The sequence below is a fragment of the Panthera uncia genome, assembly GCF_023721935.1.
Source record: "Panthera uncia isolate 11264 chromosome A1 unlocalized genomic scaffold, Puncia_PCG_1.0 HiC_scaffold_16, whole genome shotgun sequence".
NCBI lineage: Eukaryota > Metazoa > Chordata > Mammalia > Carnivora > Felidae > Panthera > Panthera uncia.
In genome coordinates this window covers 11,696,932-11,718,673 of record NW_026057576.1, presented here as the reverse complement: position 1 = coordinate 11,718,673, position 21,742 = coordinate 11,696,932, and the positions used below count along the sequence as shown (strand labels likewise).

General features: G+C 41.7%; 1 protein-coding gene across 2 annotated transcripts in view; it reads right to left on the bottom strand.

Annotated features, from left to right (window-relative positions):
- Positions 1–4,560: 4,560 nt before the first annotated feature.
- Positions 4,561–21,742, bottom strand: part of KL (klotho) — a 47,730-nt gene continuing 30,548 nt past the window's right edge. The window contains exons 2-5 of one of the 2 annotated variants that reach the window (XM_049646789.1): positions 15,004–15,514; positions 13,992–14,260; positions 7,370–8,471; positions 4,561–6,824 (exon numbers count right to left, since the gene is read on the bottom strand). In XM_049646789.1, the coding sequence (XP_049502746.1) occupies positions 6,487–6,824; positions 7,370–8,471; positions 13,992–14,260; positions 15,004–15,514 (2,220 nt within the window). In that variant the 3' untranslated portion in view covers positions 4,561–6,486. Of the gene's footprint in view, positions 6,825–7,369; positions 8,472–13,991; positions 14,261–15,003; positions 15,515–21,742 lie in introns of those variants that run through there. The other variant, XR_007461071.1, reaches the window with a different exon arrangement.

Genomic DNA, 21,742 nt, shown 5'->3' with positions numbered 1-21,742 from the left:
TGGACAACTCGAAGAATAAAAAACTCTGAGGAGACCCAGTCATGGCAGTGGGGGGAGGTGCACAGTTGGTTAGATATTCTCCAGAGCTCTACCAAGTTCTTATAGTATGTTGGAGATTGTTTCTGATAAGGGGAGAGAAGAAGGAACCATTTTGGAATATGCCAGAGCACTTTGTTTATTTGTTTGATGTAAATTCTACTATCAAACTGACAACCCCGGGGGGCTCCTGGGTGGCTCAGCTGGTTAAGTGTCTGACTTCGGCTCAGGTCCTGATTTCACAGTTTGTGGGTTTGAGCCCCACTTTGGGCTCTGTGCTGACAGCTCAGAGCCTGGAGCCTGCTTTGGATTCTGTGTCTCCCTCTGTCTCTCTGCTCCTTCCCCCACTTGCGCTCTGTCTCTCTCAAAAATAAATAAACATTTTTTAAAAATTAAAACAAAACTCACGACCCAGAGAACAAGAGTGTCATGCTTTATGGACAGGCGCCTGAGAGCACTCTGTTGTTAACACGTCCTACCTTCATGAAAAACCAGCTAACCGGGGCCTAACCTTCTTGCGTGTTATTATCAATGCCCAGCTGACCTGGTAGAAGGGAAATATCCAACCTTAGCCCACTCTAATGTTCCATAATGGAAAAATTCTGTCATTGTTTCCAATGTTTCTTTCATGGGCTCTCCCCAGTCCTGCAGGCCCTTCCCATGCTTTCTGGCTTCCTTTGTCTCCTTCCTTCCTCTCAAGGTGAATACTGCCAGAATCTCGCAGCTCTGGTATTGTCAGTCTGATGGACGAGTAATCCCCACTGTGTTGGTTTTGGTGGGTTATTAGGTCCAGGAGAAGGCACAGATAGAATCAGGATATTTTAGAGTGGTACAGTTTGAAATAAAATCATGTTCATGTCTCATCTGTTATCTTTTACTAATGGAATATTTTCACCTGACCCGTCAATCTTTTTCGAAGTGTATCTGTTTTGCTGCTCTGTGGCTTACGCTTACCACTCCTGCCCCTGTCTATTGATAATGCTACATTTTGAAGCCTTTGGGCTACTTACTGGAGACTCATAATACCCATAATTTAAACCGGGGGGGGGTGGGGAGTGATAAAACCTTCATGTCTTAAGTGACACGGCCTTGAAACACTGTAAAACTTGTAGTCTGATAACCTGGAACTAAATTCGCCAAAGCTTTGATTCGCATGCAGCTGGAGATCAAAACAGGTTGAAATGTCTGAAGCAATGTTTACACTTAAGGTCGTCATTAGACAATAACTACTATAATAGTGAAAGGAACCCAAAATGTATAAGCTAATCAATCGAGATTTTAAACAGAAAAAAGGAAATCAGCATATTCTAGTAATTTATTGAGGAGCAATGTTTCCATTGCAAATAATTTATAAAAAATAAATAAGCTCATTAAAAGTTAATTCGTTTTTACCATAAAATAAGCATATGGAAAGATAATAAGCAAAATTAGAAACTCTACCAAGGATCTTTGAATCACATAAAAATTTAGTTAATGGGTCTTCAATTATTCAATAACAATATACAAATTTCCGTGTTTCGTCTGTGTCATTAGATTGTTTCCAAAGAGCAGATGGCGGAGCACACTGATATAGAAGCATCTTCTGCCAAATGATGTTCAGGATTCTATCAACTCAACATTCATAAAATTCACAGCCAAGAAAGTAATCTGGTATTATTAAGTAACTGTGGGGATTTGTATTTTTAGTCTGGTTTACCCATGGGCATCCTAGGATGATGTCTATTCAAAGTCACAAATGAAATAACGAAGGGACTTCAGGGTGAATTGTATTAACTGTAACAGTCCCTGGTCTTACTTAGGGTCTTACTGAGCTCTGAATATCTGATTAACAAAAAATCATATGCACATTAAAAATAAGTGGAATCAATCCAGAGAAACATGTCTGGTGGAGGTGCTTTATTTATTGAATAGTTATAGACATTCCCATTTCAAAGATGAAGAAAATGAGGCTCAGTGACATTTTGGAGGCAGGTCTACTGACTCTTTTCTGTCTGCCTTTCTGCATCGATTAATAGGTATGTTGAAATTTTTTCCTTCTCTAATCTGTTTTCTTCTCTAATCTATTTCTCAAACTGAGGCTGGAATATCAGTCACCAAGCCTTTTCTGGTACGTAGCAATTACATCACAAAATAAATTTCATTTGTAGGCGTCCTATCACAGGCAGTAGAGTATTTCCACCATTTACTCAAGGTTCCTTGTGGTTTTTCTTGACCTCTTTCTCCTTGATATCAAACAACGGGTATTTACCACAGATGTATGAAACAAAAATGTCCCAGGAAATGCACTGCCACAAACAAAACTCTAACAATACTTAATGGTTATAAAAATGGAAAAATATAACAGATCTGAGAAAAAAGCAACATATTCTTCGAAATTGTATTTCAAGATGACATAAAGGAGTTCCTGCTAGAAGAGGAGTACCCTGGTACTTATTTGCATATAAAGAACTTAACCTATAACAGTACTTGCAAATAGAATACTGATTGGCTAAGGGACAATGTGAATAAGAAAGAAAACAAGTTATAATCCTCTCACTCTGTGATTGGTCTAGGGGTGATGACTTAGGAAAGCCATGTTACTGCCTTGTTACCTAGAAAGGCTATCAAAGGTTATGACATGGAAACTTGTGTTCCTTCCTCTGGATACACAGAACTGATGCTGTGTGGCATCTAACACATGGCAATTTCGGATTCTTGACAGTCTTTATTAAATGTGTCTCTGGACAAAGGTGATGTCAGGGAGCTAATTCTGTTAATTCCTGTATTCCGTCATTCATTCATACATTTATTCAACTAGACAACATTTACTGAACAATATTTTATAGGAGGCTCCGGGCTAAATACTAAAAATCAAAACAAAACAAGAAGACATGGCCTCTGATTTCCCTCTAGAACCAAGACTCTCTGTCAAGGTTGGTCCATGTCATCTAAATTAACATTCTCCTTCCCAGACAGAAATTTTGAGCAGCATTGCTCAATATTAAATATTCAATGGCGATGCTACAAGACAATATAACTGCCCTATTCATTTGGAAAAAGGCAATTTGAATGAGAGAAAAAATGGAATTGTAGATTTATGTAGAAACAAGAGCAGTTGAATTCCACCACCTGAAATACTGCAAGATTCAGAACTAGTTACGGAATTCTCCCTTCCCTGAAGATGTTTAAAAATATTTGTCTTAATCAATAGTTTAGCTTAATTGTAAACTTACTTGCCAATTTATTTCCATGGACTGTAGAGCTGGAAGACTCTTGAAGAGTTTATTCTTATAGTTCATTAAATATTTGGGGTATCTTCATTATGCTAGTAATTGACTTGGCAGAGCAAGGCTTTCTTTACAGACCTGCACTGTCCAGTGGGGCGGCCATTAGGCCACACGTGGCTATTGAGCACTTACAGTCTGGCTAATCCAAATTGAGCACGGGATGTGCCATACCTGTAAAACACACACCAGATTTCTAAGACTTAGTAAAAAAAAACAGTATGTAAAAATCTTAATCATTTTTATATTGATTACCTATTGAAGTTAATATTTTGATGATGTTGGAAACATAATGTATACCATTAATCTTTATTTTTTCCACATTTTTAATTTTTTAATGTGACTACTAGAAAATTTAAAATATGCAGCTTGCATTATCTCTGTGTTGGACCGCATTTGGTATAAACAGTATAAAGGAAAAGCTTCCAAGGCATTAATAGATTCTAATTCTTGTCTGTGGAAGATGAAAATAAAATGAAAAGTGTCCGTATTGAATCTGAAAAACCGTCCATGCAAACCCAGGCAAAAGGAACTGGGCAGAAGTGCAAGGGGTACACCGGGGTCCAAGAAAGGAACTGCGAAGGCAGAGCAAATACAAGTGTGGCAGAAATTAGCCCAAAGGCCTCAGAAAACCACAGTACCACCTAATGCCCTTGCAGAGTTGGCCCCACAACCTAATGAGAGGTGTAGGAGTTCCAGGGGAAGAGTCTCTACCTTCAAGAAAATATGCAAAGTGGTGAAGTACCCAGCACTAGTGAGTAAAATACTAGAACTGATGCGGAAGGAGAGTGGTGGACAGGAAGTCCCGCCCCTGGCCCCGCCCCCTCCTCCCTACCCCTTCCCCCTCCTCCCTACCCCTTCCGCCTCCTCCCTATCCCTCCCCACTCCCGCGGTCTGGGCGGACCTTTGCTCCTTTCCCGCTGCTGTAGGGAGCCACTGACCTCCTCCTAAGGTCAGTGAGGACTCAGTGTTAATATGCTGCTCTCACTGTGGATGGTTTTGAGATGTCATTTCTCCTTGAGGCTTTGGCATGTCTGGTCTCTTTCGGCTCTTCTTCTATTTTGCTTTCTCAGTGTCTGAAAGTCTCCGCTCAACCACAGGGATGAGCACGAGGCACCCTCCACCCCCTTCCACCTTCCACCCTGGCTGTCCACCCGTTTCTTCACTGCTCATAGCCTATGTAATTCAGTCAACTCAAAAACCTGTTTTTTAAAGAAATTCATCCAGCAGCCAGTCAAATGATTATGAAAGCAGTAAAGTTGCAGGCAGATTTATTACAATACTTCATCAAGGGACAGAATTGCTTCTGTCTACACTCAAGGGAATGAAAATTAATATGGTAGCAAGAAAACTTTTAAACAACATTATTTAACAGTAATTTACAATAAGAAACTAGTTCAACTGATAGGAATGGTTAAATAACTTGTGATAAATTTGTGTAGTGGAATTACTCTACGACTATTAGAAATCATGTTTTTGAAGACTAATGACAAAGGAAACACACAATAAAAATTAATAAAGATACACAACTATTTACAATATGATCTGACTCTAATTATGTAAAATAAAATACACAGGCTACGGTAATAGTGACTACCTGGGTGCGATGACAAGTAATTTTCTCTCTTTACGTATAGTTTCTGTGTTTTTAAAATTTTTTTACAATGAACATATATTACTCTTATAATCAGAAAAATATATATACATAAGAGAAACTATTGTTCTCTAGTTTCTAATTTTAATAATAATTCCCATTTTTAAAAGAATACCAACAAAAGCTTATCTTTCATGGAAAAAAATCATACCACCTCTAAAGATGATACATAATACAGTACAACATTTTATTATACACTATAACCCTGTGTCGGCAAGATTAGTTATGCCTGCTACGATAGTGGTTTACCTTGCCTGATACGATACTGGCTTATCTATAAAACAAACATTATGATCGTCCACAACTCCAGTGTCATAGAAAGACCCCTGTCTGAAAATCAGCAAAACTTGTTTAAGGGGCATTAAAAGATAAGACCTCATTAGCCCTTTCTAGAAATCAGTAGCATGTTTCAGTGTGAAAGTTCAAAGCAAAACTACTTCAAAGCTAGTTCCACAGAAGGTGCAGCAAAAATAGAAAATAAACCTCAGCGATCACAGAAATAAATCTTCCAGTGTTATCAGACCAAATGCGAACCTAGTAAGAATTTTTAAAAACTCGATTCAAAGAAATCAGGGCACTTTCTAAAGAACAGCAAGTGAAGTCACTCTTCATAGGATGAGTGATTATTTCGTTCTTGTTCACTCAGGAAAGGTCACATCATTCATGGAAAGGAGTGCTCTAAAATCAAAGGGTTTCTAATCAAATTAATCATACTGTTGCTCATAATATGCACTTTTTCCTCCTTTCCTCCTCGCCACACAGTATAATGAATTGCACGATCAGTTTATGCTTCCTGAAGAGTCCGACATCTCATGATTCATATTTATTTTTCTGCACACATTTAAAGCCCTCTATGTACAGACCCTTGACAAGGCCCCAGTGACACAAAGCCCTCAAGGACCCCAGGGCCTGAAAAGCGCCTTGAAAGTCACATAAAATAAAATTCTACAATTTGCTCTGCTAAGTACATCATTAACCAGATATGTAAATTAATATTAGCAGCATTTGATAGAAACACTGCTTTTAAAAGGAACGTTCTAGCCTAGGGCCCTCTGTCATGTCTCTAATATTCTACCATTTCTTTTTCAAGGGAAACTGGGTCCAACAGAGACCATTAGGCGTATCATGGAAGTTTAGAGATGGTTATTTGGGACTTAACTTTTTATTTCCACATTTGTTTTACTTCAAGATAATTTAGGAACGGGCACTGATCTTGCTATTCCATTTCTATAAAAATGTTCCAGAATGGGTCCCACTTCCCATACATTTGTTACAGAATGTGTTGCAGAGATGATGGCCCCTAACCGTTTTTGATCATCCTCCAAGAAAGAACAAATCCAGGCACTATTCACATTAGTCAGTATTTTACAATCACCTATGCTCACTTCCATACCTCTGTCATACGCCACACATTTTTTTTCTAGAAGTCAGATAAGTGAAATCCAGTCTTACGACACTGAGAAGTGCAAATGGTGAACAGCTGATGTGTGTGCATAATCATTTCAAAGTAAATGAATAGGAAAAAGGTCAGGACTACTTGTAACTTCTTTTGCCTTTCTTAGAGTAGTAAAAAATCAGAGAAAGAGAAATAATAAAAGCAAAAAGTAGGAAAGCTATGAAAGCCAGTAAAGATTTGCGGGTATGAAAAAAGCCGCATTCGGTGCACAGGGTCAATTCTTCTGGACAAAATCTCCCCAGAGTTTCAGGACCCGAGAAGCCATTGTTGTCAATCATTTTCCGATAATGTTTCATGGACGGTTTGGGCTCAAACTGATTTGCAGCATAATGATAGAAGCCAAACTTTGGAGCTGTGCGATCATTGAATGAATAAGCAAAGTATCCACAAAGATTGACACCATCCAATATGTAGGCTAGAAAAACAAAAGGAGAGAATAGTTATTAAAATTTTTTGCACGCAGCACTTCACTTTTACACAGCCTTGGTGCATCGGAGAAAATTTCAATACTATTTAATAAAACTAAATTAGGTTTGATCACAACAGGCTTCCTTCATGCGAGGACAAACACTGAGCTACAGTTAACGTAGAAGGTTTTACATAAGTAAACCTACTATGATGTACTTGGGTTAAATCTTCATGCACAATGAAGGAGGTAAGACTGCTGTGAAGCCGTCTGAAATGGGGGACAAGAAAGTCCATGCTTTTACAGGCCCCAGCAGGTGCTAGTCATCCCCCCCCCCCCCCCCCCCCCCGCCTAGGGTCTTCGACTTTTAGCTAAACTCCATTATCCTGAAGGGAAAATACTCTCTCTTGGACTTTTTCAGTGTGGCAAGGAATGGATAGCAGGCACTTTGCTTCCCATACGACAGTGGGTGTATTCGTTTGAGGGTGCCTATGGAGTACCACGCCCTCGCGTGACATATGCTTCGAGGGGCTGCTGTTTCCGGGGCTCCTTACCTTTCAGAGCTTCATTTACATAATTTTGCATGTAATACACCCTCAGCTTGTCTTGCGCTGCCTGCGGATCATCGTCTATGCCGTTGGATATTATATACATGGGGAGGTCTCCGTACTTCAACTTCAGCCAGTTGAGAATTTTGCGTAAGCCCCAGGGCACTACTGCCACCTGACTGGGGGAGTTGAGCCACGTGATGTCGGTCATTTCCTGCACCTCCAGGTAATCGTTGTATTTCATTGGATCTTCTTTTTCCCAGTCGACGAGGATGGTGGTGTAATGGCTTACAGCCAGAAAGTCGAAGGAACCCCGGATCAGCTTTTTTTCATCTTCAGTGAAATAAGGTAGAAGGAAATTGTTTCTCTGCGTGAGCCAGTCCCTCATCACACGCGGATAATCCCCAGAGCCGAAAATGGGCTCGGCCAGCCAGCCAATGTCAAATTCCAAAACTCTCTCTGCCACCTCTTTGTCCTTTTGGGAGAAAGGGCAGGCCGGCTCTATCCAGTCGGCCTGCAGGGCTATGGATATTTTCCCCTTCTGAGAGCCCCGAAAGTTTTCATCGTACACGCGCCAGGCCAACGCGTGAGCCTTCAGAAGATTGTGCCCCGCGCTGTAGGTCATGTTCCGTGTGTACGGCTCGCCCATCGTGATCCAGAACTTGACGTGGTGGCCGAGATCCTTGAAGCACAGCCGGGCGTACTCTGCAAAAGCCGAGGCGGTGTGGGGGTTCTCCCAGGCTCCGTGCTTGGCCAGGGGCCGCGGCAGCCCTTGGTGCGGGGCCGCGGGTCGCCAGAGCGCCACCACCGGGGTGATGTTGGCGCGCACGAGCTCGCTGACCACGCAGCGGTAGTAGTCGAGGACCGTGTGGTTCACCTGCGACTGGTTGCCCAGCGGCAGGATCAGGGCCCAGTCCAGGGAGAAGTGAAAATGGGAAACGTGCATGTCCTGGAGTAAGGCTATCTGGGGCCGGATGGCAGCAAAGTCCACGCAGTAGGACTTCCGCTTCTTGGTCACAACCCCGTCCACCTTAATTAGCCTCTTACTGTGGTGGACGTCCCACAGGTAAACGTTCGGGTCGGTAAACTGAGACAGAGTGGTGTCCACCTGCCAGCAGAGGAGTAAGCGTTAGCTTCACGAAATTCCACGCAATGCCTTCCGCGAAACTAACAAGCAAGAGGGGCAAAAATAGAGCCTCCCTACCCATTTCAACCATTCCTCCCAAGTCGTTAAGTTCCTGGAAAACAAAAACAAAAAACAACATTCCACTCTTTGATGCATATTTGTTTTACCCCTAGCTCTAACTCTTGATCATTTCAGATGACGATGTTTCTCACACACCTCTGGTCTGTGTTAAGCAAGCATGTTTGAACGATTGCATTTTAATATAAAAAAAAATTACTAATATTATGAGACTCCCAAATTAAAAAAAAAAATGGATGAAAAGATAAAGCCTAAAACCTGAGTTAGCATCAGAAAATGCAGAATGGTATCTAAAAAATTAAATCGTGGGGGCGCCTGGGTGGCTCAGTCCGTTAAGCGTGGGACTCCTGGTTTCGGCTCAGGTCATGATCTCACGTTTCCTGAGTTCGAGCCCCATGAGAGGCTCTGCACTGACAGCTCAGAGCCTGCTTAGGATCCCCTGTCTCTTCCTCTCTCTCTCTGCCCATCCCCCCCTTTCTCTCTCTCAAAATAAACGTTAAAAAGTATATTTTAAAACATTTAAAAAATTAAACTAAATTGTACTTCTTAAAATCATGTTCCAAACTAAAGTTTGCTGTAGGTAGAGACCATGCTAAAAACCAGTGACTTGCTTTTTATTGCCTTTAGTGTCAAAGACCGGATTTAACCAATTCAATCTGATGGTAAAAGTGATAGAGAATGTGGTAATGAGGAACGATGTTGTCATTTCCACATATCGGGCTATTTTAACATAGTTTTTAAGTTTTTCTACATTATTTTTCTGTGATGATCATGACAATAATGGTTGTCAATCATCTGATCCATAAGCCTCCAAAATGGAAATAAGTATTGAGGAAGAGCAGACGCGTTGTAAAACTAAAATCATAAAATCCTCCCTCCACGTGTAAACCATGGAGGAAAATGCAAACTGAAAGTTCATCCCAAGGAACCACTTGATGGACCAGTTTTCTCCTCAGAAACAATCCTGTTCAAACAGGCCCCTTGGTTTGACCCTCTGTATGCAAGCTGGGGTCTAACTCCGTTTAGGGACCTCTAGCAGAAGTTTTGTTGCATTTCGCGGGCCTGAGTTGCTGTTCCTCTGGAGGGGTCAGTGCTGTGTTTATAAAGGAAAAGTAATAAAAACCCAGCGTGTCAGAGGGAAATGGCTTCCTCTGGAGAACCGTCTCTTGCAGATCACCCACGCATGCATGTCCCCTAGTAGGGTGGGAATGCTGTGAGAAGTATTTTTCCACTGTGATGCACCCGCAAATCTTGTTTCCTCAGCTTTGCAAGAGAAAATATTTGCATGCTCTTTTGAAGTGAAAGTGTTCATAGCTTGAAGGAGTTCTTTGGCTTATTTTTATAGAGCTCTGAGTTGACTAAACTTATACATTTTCTACCACAATTTTTCCAAAACAACAGGTTTTATTCAGTCCATCTGCAAATAAATATGAGAGACTAAGGTACAATTTCTAGGGGGAGGGGGGAGGTGGGGATCTGTTTCTTGAAACTACAGGACACTTAGAAATAAGTACTTAGGCACAATTCTATCTAACCTCTATTAATTTGTCAACTTTTCTTAATAAAAAAAATGAAAAAGTTAAGGGCAGCCTTTCAGAAATGGATATAAAGTATATATTTCCTTTATCATGGAAGAAACCTTCTCCTATTAGTGGCCAATGTTAAACAGGCTTTATGTCCCCAGCATGTGGCAGGTTCTGTACCTATATTGACTATGATCATTAGTGGTTGTCCAGGGACAGTGATTGTACTTGGGTCCAGGGACAGTGACCCTGGGAGTCACTGAAATACCAGCCAGGAGGGAAAAGATAACTTTCAATGGTTTAAAAATTACTTCTCAGGACTTTAATTCAATGTACGAAAAGTAGAGAGAACAGCTTGTAAATGAAAACATAGGCACACACTCCTCAGAACTGTCCTAATTTTACTTTGTCGGTTAGGAAGTTCCCTCAGGAAGGGGCCCTGCCAAAATAATGCCAAGCTCAAGGTGAAAAGCAGGAAGAACAAAAGAGCAGTGGCAACCTTTTCCCACTAGAGAGCTTCTGGAGAAGTTCACCCACCGGGGGTCTGAGAGTGAGTTGTTTTGTGTTTGGTTCGGTGTGGGAGAGACTGGGGAGCTCCAGTGGGTGGAGGAACAGAGACCCCCCCCCCCAACCACCACCACCACCACAACCCCGGAAGTGATGAGGTAAAATGGCAACGCAGCCTCAGGGGAGGGGTCGGGGCTAATGTCTCGTTGGCATCAGATCAGATTTGAAAACAACTGCCCCTGAGGGGTAGAAAAAGCAGTTCTCTCCCCCTCTGCCCTCCTCCTCCCTGCCATACTTGTTGCATCTGCCTAGAGTTTCCCTGCTCTCTTGAGGAAGTAGGTGGTCCTCTTAAAACCTTCTCACTACTTACGGGTTCCCAAGGCAAACACAGTCCTGGGGTGGGGAGCAGAGCAGGAGGGAAGAAATTCCCTCCAATGTCCAGTCCCTCCCAAGTTCACACTGCCTGCACAGAGGTGCTGGCGGAAAATTGAAGCGGGAACTACCTGCCCTGCTATTAGACATCAGGGCGGAGCATGAGCCCTCAGTGACCAAGGGCACAGAGCCTGGCAGGGAGCGGGGCCTGGCACAAGGTCATGAGAGAGAACAAAGACCAGGGACTAACCCGTCCAGAGCAGAAATACAGGGGAGGGGGGAAGGATGGGGAGCCCATCTCACCAGCCACTTCTGCACCTCCAGACCCTGTTTGAAGCCCACTGTGGTTCCCACTTGCAGGAGAGAAATTAGGAAAAGGAGGTAGGAGCAGAGGCTGAGGGAGGAGAGAGAAGGAGGGCAGAAAACCCCAAACCCAACAGGGCAGAGCTACACTCAGACATCCTGGCTAATACATGTCCCTCAGTCGCCTTTTAAATGTAAGAAGGGATTTAAGACTGAGACTTAAAACTATAAGTTTTTTCTTAAATGTTTATTTTTGGGGGAAGGGGCATGCACAATCAGGGGAGGGGCAGAGAGAGAGAGGGAGACACAGAAACCGAAGCAGGTTCCAGACTCTGAGCTGTCAGCACAGAGACTGACACGGGGCTCGAACCCATGAGATCATGACCTGAGCCAAAGTTGGAAACTTAACTGACTGGGCCACCCAGCTGCCTTAAAACTAAGTCTTTTAAACTGAGGTCTTCAAAAGACCTAAGAATAATACAACCCAGCAAAAAATGTATGAAGGAATGTGTTATTTATTTCCTTATAAAGGACTGCCATTTGATGTTTACAAGAAAACAGCAACCCAGCTCAACTGAAAGACCCTCCCTCAGATCCAACCATTCTTCCAAATACTTGTTTTGAACTGAAGGGTAACAGAATATGCCACCCCAAAATGTGACCGTAGTTCAGGGCCTGCCAGCCCAAAATATGCCCCTCTGGTATACTATTTTGAGCTGTAGGCACTCAAATAATAACATGCAGGGAAAGGCTTTCTCTGAACTCCCCTTACCTGCCTAAAGACAGATGCTCCGGAAGGAACTCTGTTCTCATCAATCCCTCCCAGGAGTTTCATCACCCAGGGAAGATCGAGTCACGTCACAGGAGACCAGAGGCCACCATAAGACCCAGACAGACTTTGTCAGAGACCCTTGTGGCTCCCATCTATCCTTCTAAGGGCCCATCCATCTTTCCTAAAAATTGCTTATTCTTCCCTAAGAGACATATATCCTACCTCTGCTTCCAGCTTTTTCTATTAAGCTGGTATTTAAGCCTGAATTCTAAGTCACCTCAAGGACTTAACTCATTTTTGTCTGAGTATCTCTCATGTATATATCAGGTACACATGTTAATATACTCCTGCTTGTGTTTCTCTTTTTAGTCTGTTTTTAATTTTCCCTATAATTAAAGAACTCAGAAGGGTAGAGGGAAAGTGATTTTCCTCTCCTACTGCACCAGTGAGTTGGCTAGAAGCATCCGACAGCATGCTAAGTGCCAAATGCCTTTGCTTGTCTATGGATACCACACTTTGTCTCTCTTATTTTAATATGTATTTATTTTGAGAGAGAGGGAGTGTGTGTGTGTGTGTGCAAGTGGTGGAAGGGCAGAGAGAGAGAGAGAGTTCCAAGCAGGCTCGTGCTGTCAGCATGGAGCCCAACACAGGCTTGAACTCACGAACTGTGAGATCATGACCTGAGTGATCACGACCTGAACCAAAATCAAGACTCGGATGCTTAACCAGCTGAGCGGCCCAGGCGCCCATGTCTCTGTCTTGATTTCTATTTTCACACTCAGACTTTTCAACAACACCCCACCAGCACCTGCTCACTTAACACCATGCCCCATGCACTCTATTATATTATTTGTACATCAATCATTTTCCCTCAGTAGACCTCTATGAGGTTTTTGTTTGTTTGTTTGTTTGGTTTTTTTTTTTTTTTTTTTTTTTTTTTTTGGTTTTGAGACAGGGTGCAAATAAGCGAGGGCAGAGAGAGAGGGAGAGAGAGAGAGAATCCCATGAGGTGCAGAGAGAGAGAGAGAGAGAGGAGAGGGGCTCACCTGAAGCAGGGCTTGTGTTCACCTGAAGCGGGGCTCAAGCTTACCCTATGTGGGACTCTAAATCACGAGCTGTGAGATCATGACCTGAAGCGAAGTCAGATGCTTAACCAACTGAGCCTCCCAGGCGCCCAGCAGTAGACATCTTTGAAATCAGGGGTCAATCTTACCCATGTCAGTGTGCACTCCCCTCAACAGAGCATCCCCGGCAATGAACACAGGGCTTTGTGCATGCTAAGCACCCAATAAGTGCCTCCTAAAATAGTCCATCAAGCTCCAGAAAACAAATTCCTTTAAAATTAGGAAGTTAAAAATATACTGAGGATTAACTAAATAGTAAGTGCTCAATAAATATTGGTTGACCATTTTGAGGAACTTCCTTACCCTTTCGATAACTAGTTCTAGAAATGAAACTTCAAGCAGTGAACCATTGGAGCAAGAGTTTTCACCGCTTGAGATGCTTCTGCAACAGGGTGCAGCCAAGCCCCGGCAGGGCTCTGCCTAATGCTCCTGCCTCAGACTCAGCAGCTCCACTGAGATCTCAGAAAATTTGAAGTTGTTTGTCCTATCTTGTTTATGGAAGAACTCAACTGCTTTAAAAAGCATCCAAAACCACTGTATTAAAAGGGAGTATTTTTATCATCTTACTATCTTTTCAGATATTAAATATTCATATATTTTAAATCTGTTCCTCCTTTGGGACTGATTTAAAGTGCAAGATGAAGCTAGGAAGATTTGTGGAGAGAAGGGTGCAATGTTCCAAATTGTGCCCTTAATGTTCTCATTAAGGAATCACGTCTGGCCCAAAGAATGGACAATGTGTCATGACAACCTAATAAGGAAGCACTACTTACTAGCGATAGGGCTTGGTGAGACTGCTGATTGGTTTTGTCAGCTGACTTACTTGAATGTAGTTGTCAACAATTCCCCAAGCAAAGTCACAGGGAAATGTCCCTTCTAGAGGTTGATTTTCAGGTAAAGGAGGGAAGCCATTTTTCTCTATCAGCTTTTGGTAGAACAAGGCTGAAGATTTCGGCAACAGTTTCTTATCCTGGCTTAGAAAGTCAACATAGAAGAGTCCACGCCTGATGCTGTAACCTCTGTGCCATTCGAAGCCATCCATAAGGGACCAGGCCGTGTACCCAATGACGTCCACCCCATCCAGCCTAATGGCTGCAAAGAGAAGAGAGGACAAGAACAATGTGACCCCTAGCCAGGCACTGGCCTCATGTGTCAAGAGCATTTGAGGGGTTTACTACTTACGGAAATAAGTTGCGTATAATGGTCACTGTTTGGTAAACCAAAGACCTTTCTTACTAATAAAAGGCTGTCACACTTGGGTAATTCTACAAACAAATGTCTTCACCAACATGCTTATCTCCAGTATGTTTTTACTTGGAATATTTTTATTTCCAGTAGGTGTTCTTTGGGCCTGAAATGATGGTCTTGCTCCATTTTCTATCCTAGCATTGTGCTTGCCACAATAAGTGAACACAATCTTTAAAAGAATAAACTACTTAATATTTCCTTCAGAAAGGGTTGATATTCTTTTTTCTTTAAAAATTGTTTTATTCAGTGCAAATAATAAGAACCCAAAAACATGTACAGAGATCTAGACGTCCTGGGATTCACTTAATCCTTAATATAATCTAAAATTCTAGAGTACTAACTCTGAAAGTCAAGTGTTTTCACACATTATAACCCAGTTTCTCATTTTCAAAATGAGTTTAAAAATGAATTTAAGTTCCTCAAGTCCCCAAATGAGAAAGGTGTTACATAAGTGCATTTCTACTATTGCCAAAATGAATTTCTTCATTACAATTAAAATCTATAAATTCACATAGTTTATTACAGATCATCTGAAAGATTTTCCTGTTGCTTTCGGCAAGAAATTAGAATTTTATCCCCAATCCTACCTTTTAAGGTTTCCATTACGAATTTTTTGAGGTAATACATATATTTGGCGTCGTCTCTCTTGGTGGTCCCTGAGACAAACCAGCCATTTTCCACAATAAATATTTGAGGGTGGTTATATTCAAGGTCAATCCAAGAAAGGAGTTGCCTCAGGCTGGGAGATTCTAACTGGCGGAACTTCATGTGGGGGTCCAATAGTTGAAAACTCAAGGTTGGTCCAAAAGAAAGAGCAAAAAAGTCAGCTGTTCCCTTAATGAACTTTTTCTCAGCTTCAGTAAAATCAGGCAAAAGACGTGAAAGATTATTCTTCATGCTCTCAGGATAGTCACCATCAATAAATATGGGTTTGGCAAACCAGCCTAGTACAAAGTCAAGAGACTTTTGACATTCTTTGATGCTGTGGTCGGTCATTCTTCGAGGATTGATCCAGTGGGAGCTTAGGGCGATGGAGACCTGGCCTCCCTGAGTTGGACGGAAGGAAGTATTGTAGAGATGCCAGATTTTGGCATGAGCCTATAAAAGAAAAGCCATGGTGAATTTCTCTCTGATTGCGAGAAGAAATATGTAATACATTTCTGAATCCTCAACTCTATTGGTGTCTGTTTCACATCAAGCCTAACTTAATGAATCACCCCACAATGTAAAAGTCACCTGGAAACAATAAATTATTTCAGGGGTAGGTCAGCCCACAGTGAGCTGCTACCACGACTGGAATTATTTCTATTGTTTTTCAGTAGCCAGTGGAAAATGTGAATTTCTTGTCTTGAAGTCATTATTCATACTTTGAGAAGTTAATGAAATAAGAATTTGTTATAATATCTTACTACTTAATTGACTTTGGATTATGTAATTTTTAATTAATAGGCTTCGTGAAAAGAACCAATCCTGCATTATGATCACACCAGGAATTTCTAAATAGGATTATATATTTTTTATCCTAAGAGACTGGGAGTTTTCGAGGTGACTCAAGTTGTTGGAGTCAATTTGATATTTTGTATTCATCTCTCACAGCTAAAATTCTAACACGTGTCCCTTTATTCTTAATTTTTATTCTTCCCTAAGAAGAATCAGCACAATAAAGTAAAGGGCCAACTCCAATATCTAGCCTCGGCCCACCTCTGGAACTCTGGGACAGTGTTGGTTCGCACAGGACCCAGAAGTGCGAGGGTACGAGCCAAGAGCAAGAATCACCCAAACTTGGCTTTGAGGAGATCAGCTGTCCATAGTTAGTCAGCACTCAGCTGGGAGTTTCCTACAGCAATGAAATGGGCTTTGCTTAAGATTAACTTTATACTCCCATAAAATCTTACTGACTTCTGATATCTCATTTTCGCTTGTTTTCTTTGTATTTATGAAGACCAGTGAGGATTACAGGGTTTTTCCTCCCTTATTTGAATTTTCTCTTCACTTTGAATTCCTTGATTTACTCTCCATATTTTTCTACAAACACAAGGGCTGTTTATTGGCCTTTTACTCCCCTAATATATCCTCCTTGAAAACCTCATTCCAGTTCTCTGTTTGACTCATATTCTCCAAAATGATCATGCCAATTTCATCCCGCTCCCTGGGCCTGAAGAAGCTCTTTCACTCAGTATGCCAAATATGCTCTTCATTTTCCCTAAATATTCTTCTCGTGGTTCATTTCAGTGCAGGTGTCCAAGAATGATCTTATCACTGTTCTTATGAGTTCAGCCAAATATTTCAGTGGAATAAAATAGTTTATGTCTAACTTTCATTTTTAGTTTCTTAGTAAATATCTACTATGTTTCATTCCACTGAATATATTTTTTCATGACCTGAAGCATCTACCCATATGCTAAAAAGGAAAGGGAGAATAAAAGATTGATCAGAAGAATAGTAGCATTCACCCATGTGGTTCAAGGCGGGGGCTCAGTCATGCTACGCTGCTGGTCTTGTGGTGTCCCCCACCTTTATCTTCCTCCCCTCCACCACCCGATATCTCTCTTCCCCATTGTCAAGACATCTCGTCATGTCGCTTAACAGTTAAATAGAAAAGAAAAGGAACATCTCAGGCTAGTCCTCAGAATGTCAGATCAGGGTACTTTCCTAACTTGGCCCAACTGAGGCCCACAGGCACTCGTGTTCTAAGTCTAACAGACACACCTCGACAGACCAGCTGCTGTGATAGAAATAAGAGGCCAGGCAAGAGTGAGAGCAACCCAAGAATTTCCTAATCTGGGTCAGTTTTGCAGGTAGCAGAAGTAGGAGTCCTACCATAGAATAGCCTACACTAATGGACCACTCCTCTAACCTTGGATACTTTGACACGGTGCAGAGGAAGTCTGGCTAGGAAACCAATGCCCTGGGCCACACAGAAATGTACACGTGGTCTCTAATGTCAGATAAACTTCCTGCCCTGTCACATTTTCGGGTGCCTTTAACCACACTACCTAACCTGGCAGGTGAGACTAACTTCCTTGTGTCTTTCACAGAGATGTTATGACAATTAAATAATTTACATAAAACACCTAACACAGAGTCTGCATTCAATAAGGTCTCCATGAATGCTTACTCCTTCTCTCCTTAAAGGATGAACAGAAAAAAAAAAAAAAAAAAAAAAAAGGAAAGCATAGCAGGTCCAGGGAATATCACCTGCTAAGGAATTCAGCCCAAGAGCACCCAAGTGAGGTACTGATACCACCTGGGGTTTGGATTAGAAGAGGCTTAGGGCTTAGGTTGGGATCCCATCTCCCCCATCCATTACCAGTGTGAGCCTCAGGTACTTCTCAGTATCAATGGGGACAGCATCTATTCTCCTGCAAGGACACGATGGGGATCATGTGATATGATGCAAGTAAAAATGTCTACTAAGTAGTTTATTATTTTAGAGAAGTATATATTTGCAGCATTGGGAAGTTGATGGTTAATTTTCTGTGTCAATTTGACTGGCCTTAGGGCCCCCCAGATAGCTGGTAAAATGCTTGTCAAGGGTTTAGCTAAACTATGCCATGGTAATGCTGCTTCAGCAGCCATTTTGTTTGGCCATGCAGCCTTGAGGGACCTTGACCTGACATCAGCCCCTCCTGCAAGTGCATGCCCTAGACAGCAGCCTGCAGGGTCACAATCAAATTTAAGGTCCTGACATGACCTCCCTAACCGCCCTTGTGATCCAGAATCTCCCCTTGCTCCCAGCCCCTGTATGCCTTATGGGCCCTTTAGATAGACCACCATGGAGCTTACTAAAATCCTCTTTCTGGTTTGAGTTGACCAATCTGGCCCTTGCCTAAGAACCCTAATCAAGCCATGTATTTGGGTTCTGCCTCTCTCTTTGTCTGTACTCTGCCTTGACCTCCCCATGTGGCCCCTTAAGGCCGAGTACTTCCTCCAGGACCTGTGAGTAACAGACTTCTCTATTTCAAGTTCTCTTGTGCTCTGTTGTTGAACTGGGGCTCACCATACAGCACTATGCTCCACTTAACAAATGTTAATTTAACAAAACCATAACAACATTATTTCTGGGTGTGTCTATGAGGATATTTCTGGAAGAGATTAGCATTTGAATCGGAAGGCTGAGTAAAGGAGACCACCCTCACCAATGTGGACTGGCATCAACCCATGCATTGAGGGGCTGAAGAGAACCAAAAAGGGAAGGAAGGGTGAACTATTCTTCTGGAGATTGCAAACAAATATAGAAAGCATCTTGGATGTCACTTGTCTTAACCACTCACCCTACTCCCCAAACCCCTACTTGATCTGTTATCTGACTGCTCTCCACCACAGCCCAACTTGGTGGTCATCCCACTCATGGAGGCCTCCCACCCTCACCCCAACCCAACCTGCCACACTGGGCTGCATGTCCCTCCTCTGGGTGCTCTCTGAGTCTCAGGCATACCTCTCTTGCATCTACTGCAGGTAATGATGCCTTCCTCCCCAGACTGAGCTCCCTGGCTTCCCTCATCCCCTTCCATTGCCTGTTAAACTGAACTGAACCCTGCTTCATTCACCTTCATTCCATTTTCTGATGGTAGATTTGAGTAGTCGACTACTATAAAGCAAGATGTGGGACGGTCCCTACTTAAGGTGTGGCAACAACTAAGGACGATTAAGAGGGACACATGGTTATGTTTGGTTTTGCATTGCTTTCTAATTATTCCAGGTAAGTTAATCTTACAAACTTGTTATTTTAAGATTGACATTTAATAAAGCTATTGACATAGACTCAGGGAAGTAATTAAGGGTGTATGTAAGAATGTTTATCTATGAACTATTTCCAATAGCAAAATATTGAAACAATTGAAATGTCCAATATTCAAATACATTCACACCCATACGTGCATTTTTTAACACATTATGGTATGACTAAAGATATACTACTATTCAGACATTATAAACAATACGGAAGAACGTCCATTTACATGTTAAAACTGTTTCTAAAATACTAACTGAACAGAAAAGCAGGCTACAAACTAGTAAGTAGAGTTTAACAGAATTTTTTATTAAAGGAAAACACATACAAATCTGAAATGATTTGTAAGTTGTTAAAAGAGCTTTTGTAGCAGGATTGTGGGTGGTATAATTCTCTTCAATTTGCTTATCTATATTTTTTCATTTCCTACCATACACATGTATTGCTTTAGAGTTTTTTTTTTTTTTTTTTTACTTAAAATTTAAAAATGAAAAATAGCTCATAGGAGCTGGATGGCTGGCCCTGCTGAACTGTCCATGATAGTAATTTGAAAGCCGTGATCTAAATAACCCCTGCCTAATTTTTCTTTGTTGTGCCTTATGGTCTCTGCCTCAAGTCCTGAATCCCGGGTGCATGGAACCCTCCACGAAGGTCTGAAATCGCTAGGCTCCCATGCCTTCATGGGTGCATCTCTCTCAAGTTTTCCTATCCCCAGTCCCTCCAGTTCCACCCCGCTTCAAAACTCAGCTCAGACATCACCCTTCTGGGAAGTCTTCCCTGACATCTTCCCTCTCTCTGCCCTGAAGTGTCCACTCCATGTGTCTCCACAGCTGCCCTCTATTAAAAGACCTTCACCATATTGGGTTGCATTCATTCAAGTGTCTAGATTGTAGGTGTTTCCAAGTCTTTGACTAGGTCTTTTATGTGTCTATTCCCAGATTCTAGCAAAGTGTCTGGGGCAGAATAACAAACAGATATGGAGGAATGAAGTCTGGCAGTGAAAAACAGACCAAAGAGTGTCGACACAAGCAAACATTTTTCTGAGCCAGAACAGGAAAACTCTCATCATATACCCTGGTTGTATTTTATTTCTGAGACCTTGAAAGACAGAAAACTTTCAGGTGCACACCATCACAAAAATAAATTAGAATGGATTTGGCATAGTAGGCTCTTAAGAATAATACTGCATAGTCCCAAGATGTGCTAATGATCTAATGTGGGGCATATGACACGGTGTATAATGTCCTCTCCACTTCCTTCCTAGCCTCATTGTTGATTTTGCAATCTACGTTCTGAAAAATCTAAGAAAAAAATTAATCTTATATTTCTTTCTGCCAATCAGCTAGTATCACCACATTTTAGAAGTCAACTGAAATATTCTGAATTCCATAAACACATATAAACATTTTCTCTCTGGTTAAATGACTCCTTGTCATTTACCTATTTGTACCCTTCACAGAGCTCAATGAAAACTTTCACACAAACTGGGTATTTAAAAATAGTGAGGGACGGGAAACATGGGAGATGAACCCCACGTCCACTCCAGCATTCTACCGTGGTTCGGTTTCCAGACTTGGAACACACAGCCGCACTACTGAGCTGAGAAGGCAGAGCTCAGTGATATGGGCTGCTGAAAATCCACATGTCGAAGAGAAGGGCACAGAGGGAGGGCCCAGATTTCTGCATGAGGATTTTCCGGCAGTCCTTGGCTAACTATGAAGAAGACGAGATTCTGCAGGGCTTCACAAAGAGCAGACACCACAGGTCTGAGAGCTGAATACAAAAGGCTGTACCTAGAGAGCCACAATAGAGAAACATGGCTGAATATTTCAGACATTCAACCGAAATCCATAAAGGTCATACGTGAGGAATAAGGACAAAACTAAGACACACCAGCTCTAACAAAGACTACATCCAAGCCTAGTGGGTTCAAGAGAATCCTTGGTAAAGTAATTGCCTGGCAGAGCAAAATACCACACCCTTTAAAGGAAGTGGCATAAGCCAGACTTCCTATCATGTGTTATTTATATTGTCCAGGCTTAATAAAAAAAATTACTAGACATTGAAAAAGCAAGAAATAAAAATCTTAATTAAAAAAAAATCAAAAGGACAGAAACCAAAGCCAAGATGACCCAAAAGAATTTTAAGATAGCTATTACAAGTATGTTCGAAGATTTCAAGAAAAAGATAGATATAGAAAGTGAATGATGTGGAATAACCGCATATAACAACAGAGAAACGGAAACTCAAAGAAAGCATGACAATTCTAGAACTGAAAAGTAAAATATATAAAGTGAAAATTTTATCAAAGGGGATTAATAATATTAATTCTACATAGACTATATAATTAGGGTGAATAATCTCTATTTTAAAATTTTTTCATGTTTCTTTATTTTTGAGAGAGAGAGAGAGACAGAGCGTGAGCAGAGAGAGAAGGAGACACAGAATCCGAAGCAGGCTCCAGGCTCTGAGTTGTCAGCACAAAGCCCAAAGCAGGGCTCGAACTCATGAACTGTGAGATCATGACCTGAGCCAAAGTCAGATGCTTAACCGACTAAGCCACCCAGGTGCCCCAGGATGAATAATCTTTAAAG